The sequence below is a fragment of the Teleopsis dalmanni genome, unplaced genomic scaffold, assembly GCF_002237135.1.
Source record: "Teleopsis dalmanni isolate 2A unplaced genomic scaffold, ASM223713v2 unscaffolded_contig_1762, whole genome shotgun sequence".
Classification (NCBI taxonomy): domain Eukaryota; kingdom Metazoa; phylum Arthropoda; class Insecta; order Diptera; family Diopsidae; genus Teleopsis; species Teleopsis dalmanni.
This window is the reverse complement of record NW_024033144.1, coordinates 3,111-8,435: the sequence shown is the minus strand read 5'-3', so window position 1 is coordinate 8,435 and position 5,325 is coordinate 3,111. Positions and strand designations below refer to the sequence as shown.

Here is a 5,325-nt window from a genome sequence, read left to right as displayed (position 1 = left end):
ATTAAAAATTTTCATAAATATAATTTTTTAAATATAAATAATAAATATAAGTTATTTAAAATGTGAATTTTTTATTTAATATAAAAAATATTTAATAATAACATATTTAAAAATAATATATATTATAATACATATTTAATAATAAAATAAATTTTATGTAATAAAATAAAACAAAAAAACATGTTTTTAATTTTCTGCATAGAATAACAACAAAAAACATAAAACCGTACAAACAAAGCAAATGCTTTCATCCCTCAAATAATTTGTGTGATGCACGTTTGTTTGCATTTTGCGCTCTCACTTCACCTTTTGCTTACGAAGTCTTCGAAGTCTTCGAAGTTTTTCACTACATTTAAACTTCGAAGACTTCGAGAACAAAAATTCACAAAAACTTCGAAGTTTTTTCCAACTTCGAAGACTTCGTTGAAATGCGAATATTCGAATATTCGAAGAACTTCGAATTTTTAAAAACTTCGAATAATGTGAACAGCACTAATAGGTATATAGCGATAATAAGGTGTATATAGTATACCTTGGAAATGAAACTCTTAAATCAGCGCGTAATTTTGTTAATAAATCTGTAACTGAACTGAATTGTCTTAAAGACATTTCACTGTCACTTTCGGGTGGGGTTGGTATGGGACTTCTGCAAAATTTAAAGGTTAAAACATTTGACTAAGTATGTTCTTTGGGTTGTTATATTACTTACTTGTACTCTGAGTGTTTATTGGGTAATGTGGATGACCTATAAGCGTCATCTGTATTATTTGCACTATTCGCATTTTTAGTGTCGTGAGTGTCATATATGGATCGTGGGTTTTTACCGCTTTGTCTTTTGCCAAATTTTTTTAATGATTGCACATAATCCTCTGGATTGTAAACAGGCGGCCGCTGGTTTTCCTGTAATGAAATATTTCTTGCTTAGTAAAATTGTAACTTAAAAGTTTCAAACGAATAAATGAATAATAATATATTATAATACCTAATATATTTAAATTTTTTTATATATTACAGTAAAATAATTAAAATTTCTGACAGACCATGCTCAACGTCCTCGATAGTATAGTGGTTAGTATCCCCGCCTGTCACGCGGGAGACCGGGGTTCAATTCCCCGTCGGGGAGACAAAGTTTTTTTTTTTAAAAAATGTATATCTCATTTATTTATTTTCTTAAGAACTTCGTCTTCGAAATTAATATATATGTTATATTAATTTTAATTTAATGTATATCAATATTAAATTTTTTTAGCCTATGTATATAAAAATGTTGTCAAGTTTTTTTTCTCGATTTGTTATGTTTCTAATGCGTCAAAGAAGACATTGGAAACCAATAAGCTTAATAAACCATATATATATCTGAATCACCATAGCACTACAACTCAATCTGTTCTTCCGATTCTTAGCTTTTGAGCTATTCTATTAAAATTTTGTTAGTAAAGACTGTGGGAGATTACAAGTAAATTAAGCCAATTAATTTTATTGAGTTTAACATATGACACCCACAAAATTTAACTGCCTAAAATTAGCTTATATTTATCAATTCTTTTGAATATGGGTCTTAGTTATACTACAATTTAAAAAATTGATTTAGTCAATTAAATATATGGACTACACCACGTAACGTCTACATAAGATAATTGCCTAAAATTAGCTTGAATATATAAATTCTTCTAAATATGTATCTCAGTTTATTGTAAGTAGAGCCTTTTTGGCCGACGGCTAAAATGACATAGCTGTGACATAGCTTTGTATATATAATATAATTATACATTTCTGTGTAATATGAAAAATTAAAAATGAATGAAGTAATAGAGTTTTTATGATAAAGAGAAGAGATATAGAGATATATAGATAATAGAAAAGTTCTACTATTACGTTTTCAAACCAATACTATATAGTTAGCATTGGGTTAGGTTATGTCTTACCGGTATTCTAATAATTTCTGTTACTATATGGAACACAAATGATTTTGAACAATTTGGAACCTTTCAAAAAACATAAGATGTTCTTTAATGAGAGATGCTAAATCTGACGAATTCTAGAAAGAAAGTCGCTAGCATAACTGTCTCGAACAGTAACACTTAGAAGAAGGAAGTATTTAATAATTTATTGTTTTCTGTTTATATTAATTTAATTAAGTTATTTGGAAATTAATTATGAAGTCAGTTTAATGATATAAAAGTATTTTTCAATTTTAGATAAAAATAAATAAAAATGTCAACGTCTTCAGAATAATTATCAGCCAATGTAATTTATCCCGTATTGTCTAGTGGTTAGGATATCCGGCTCTCACCCGGAAGGCCCGGGTTCGATTCCCGGTACGGGAAGAAATGATTTTTTGATCTATTTTAAATAATTTTTTGAATCATATGTTTATGCACAAAATAATGGATTTATGTTCTACACAGAGTGGATCTAGTACCTGCAGTCAATATAAATGTTTTTTTTTAAACAATGATTGAAAAATATATAAATGTCTCGGATTGTCTAAAAATATGCTTCAAAAAATGAAAAAAAATATCTCCTGACATCTGGCGGACAATTTAAGAAGTGGAAAAATGGTAAGGGTTGCCAAGTAGTAGTTTTAATGCTGTTGATGTTTGCTACGTATTGTGTTGTTTGATGGTATGTGTTATATGTATTGTGTTATATACAAGAAAAAATTTTTTAATGTATTTAGCTCAAGTAAAACATATATCCCATTAGGTGCACTTGTTATTATTCTAATAATTAATATTAATCAAATAATATTAAAATAATTATTATCGTCTATGGACGTGTGCGAGTTCGAGTAAATTGAGGTAAAATAAATTAAAATTTCCTAGGGATTTTTTGCACTGAACTTATGTAAATATTTATATATTTATTTATTACACTTATTTATTGTTTTTGTTTAAAAATGTTCAATTCTATTCATTTATTTATTAAACATCTAATAATATGTTGACAATGGTAAAACCTAATTCACCTAATTCTTATCTAATTTACCCAACTCTAAATTCTGGTAAATACCAACATTCTATCCCATACCGACTTCATTTACTATTTCCCTCAATTTACCATCAATTTACTCGAACTTGCACACGACCTATATATACGGTGTAATCTAGTATGAGTCTGACTACAGTAGTTTTCGTCTTCATTGTACAAAACAAAGTAAAACGCTTATTATTATTGATCTATAATATATTTTATAGAACATAAAAATAGTTCAAAAATATAAAATTTTTAAAATTCTTTGAAGATATTATTTATAAAACATTTGTTCAACTTGTACTAACTCCCGTATTGTCTAGTGGTTAGGATATCCGGCTCTCACCCGGAAGGCCCGGGTTCGATTCCCGGTACGGGAAAACAGTTTTTTTTTAATTTATTTTTTTATATATACTTTTATTTATAATCTTTATTTGCGAATTTTATGTTTAATCAATATATCTAAAATTTTGATCTATAATCAATACATAATCATATGGTATAATAAGTAGTCGTTTGTCGAAATAAAATGCAGCTATTTCCTAGAATTAATACAGGTTGTGATGAATTGAACTGATTATTTTAAATGAAAAATTTAGGGACAAGTTGAAGATGATAAAAATTTTCATATTGGTGACTACATATTTTACTAAAGCACAAACTATATATACCTGAAAAGCTTATGGTACGTTTGTGAAGCTGCACACTGCTCGATATTTAAAGCTCTTAATTCGAGAGCGAACACCGATATATTAACTTACAATTTACTATAGATGTAATCTGCCCGACACTATCATATTGATATCATATGAATATTGAAGACATAAATGATAACAGTATGAGATAAGAAGATAATGCTTAGATTCGATTCAATATGAGATGAAATCGTATAGTTAAAGTTCGATGGTATTGCGAAAATTTGTATTTAAGAAATTTACTGGTACATACCTTACTATGTAAAGCCTGGGACCAACTATTTTCGGAACTCGTCATTTTATATGAAGCCATCGAACCATTTATACTATTGGTACCACAATTACTTTTCTGAGTAACCGATGTTGTTTTTGTAGTAGAGTGCGGCGGTAGTTTCGGTGAGTTTTGACAAACGCTTGGTGCCATCTGATAGCCGTGGTAATATGTGGAAAAATCACTGTAAATAAAATTAAAATAAATATTAATTAATTTTTTTGAAAAAAAATAAGTATATTAAAATGAGCATAGTTTATAAATATTATAGATTGATTGGAAATCTGTAAATCAAAACTTGTAAATCAAAACTTGTAATATATTCTTTCAACAATAATAAGACATAATAAATGCCTTTCACTACGTTGAAGAGATTTTGTTAATATTAACAAACGGTAGATATTAATTATATTATTCTTCTATTATCCTTTACTCTCAGTGGAGCATAGGGCTTTAGAAGCGTTAAGTGCTCTTTTATGCTAACATTTAGGTGCTGATTTCGAAACCTTTGGATGGTGTCGGCTTCATTCATTATGACACCCTTTGTGACAGCCGTCGTAGCAGGGGAATTTCTCAAGTAGTGATTACTCCTTGAAGTAATTATACCGTTGTTGTTACTGTCCGTATTCAAACATCAATTGGTTGCGAAAAGTCAAAACATGATGGGGCCTACGACGACATGTATGGAAGATTTATTGTTTATTTTAATTCGATTTATTTAATATACGGAGCTCTAAAAAATGTTTAGTAGAAACACATTTAAGACCTTAAAACTTCATTACTATTATCATTTTCAGGTTTAGTGGGCCAAAATGCTTTAGAAAGGTGATGAACCTTATAGGGTATTTATATGAACCTATATAAATAAGGGTTGCTTCTATTATAATGAAACAGCTTACCAGCTTATATATGGAAAATATGAAATAAGTGTCACGTCTGTTGTTTTACACTGATCATTAAACTGCCATATTATTTTCACTCACATCTATTTATAAAACAACTAATAATATTTCTTCCGTCTTACTTGTAACATATGACAGGAAACACTGTGGAAAGCCTAATGTCAATGTATTACAATCTGTAAGTTGTTACTGTTGTACATATGATTTTTACTTCACACTACTTCTGTCCAAGTACACGGAAGAAACAATTTTCGTTTCCTTTGTGTTCACTCGCATTATGACAATACTCTTCAAATACATAACATGCACTCTTCTTTAATAGGTCCGTTCCACCAGCTACTCATAGTAAAACTCGAGTAAAACACAAGTAAAGTACAAATTGAGAGCCCAACCCAAATAAAGTGCCAAATTACCCTCTTTACACAGATTTTCATGGAACAGCTTTGTGTAAGGTCTGTTGAGAACACCAGTGCCGCGCAAATAA

The 5,325-nt window shown here is 28.9% G+C and overlaps 1 protein-coding gene and 3 non-coding genes across 4 annotated transcripts; 3 read left to right on the top strand and 1 right to left on the bottom strand.

The window, feature by feature from the left end:
* Positions 1–532: 532 nt before the first annotated feature.
* LOC119664323 lies at positions 533–4,123 on the bottom strand (the record flags this gene model as incomplete). Its single annotated transcript, XM_038073836.1, has 3 exons — positions 533–646; positions 710–900; positions 3,922–4,123. Coding segments are annotated over 3 exons (507 nt in total), but the record flags the coding sequence as incomplete, so codon positions are not given.
* Trnad-guc lies at positions 1,052–1,123 on the top strand. The gene has a single exon. It is a non-coding gene; the product is annotated as a tRNA-Asp (tRNA).
* On the top strand, positions 2,256–2,327 carry Trnae-cuc. The gene has a single exon. It is a non-coding gene; the product is annotated as a tRNA-Glu (tRNA).
* On the top strand, positions 3,282–3,353 carry Trnae-cuc. The gene has a single exon. It is a non-coding gene; the product is annotated as a tRNA-Glu (tRNA).
* Positions 4,124–5,325: the final 1,202 nt, after the last annotated feature.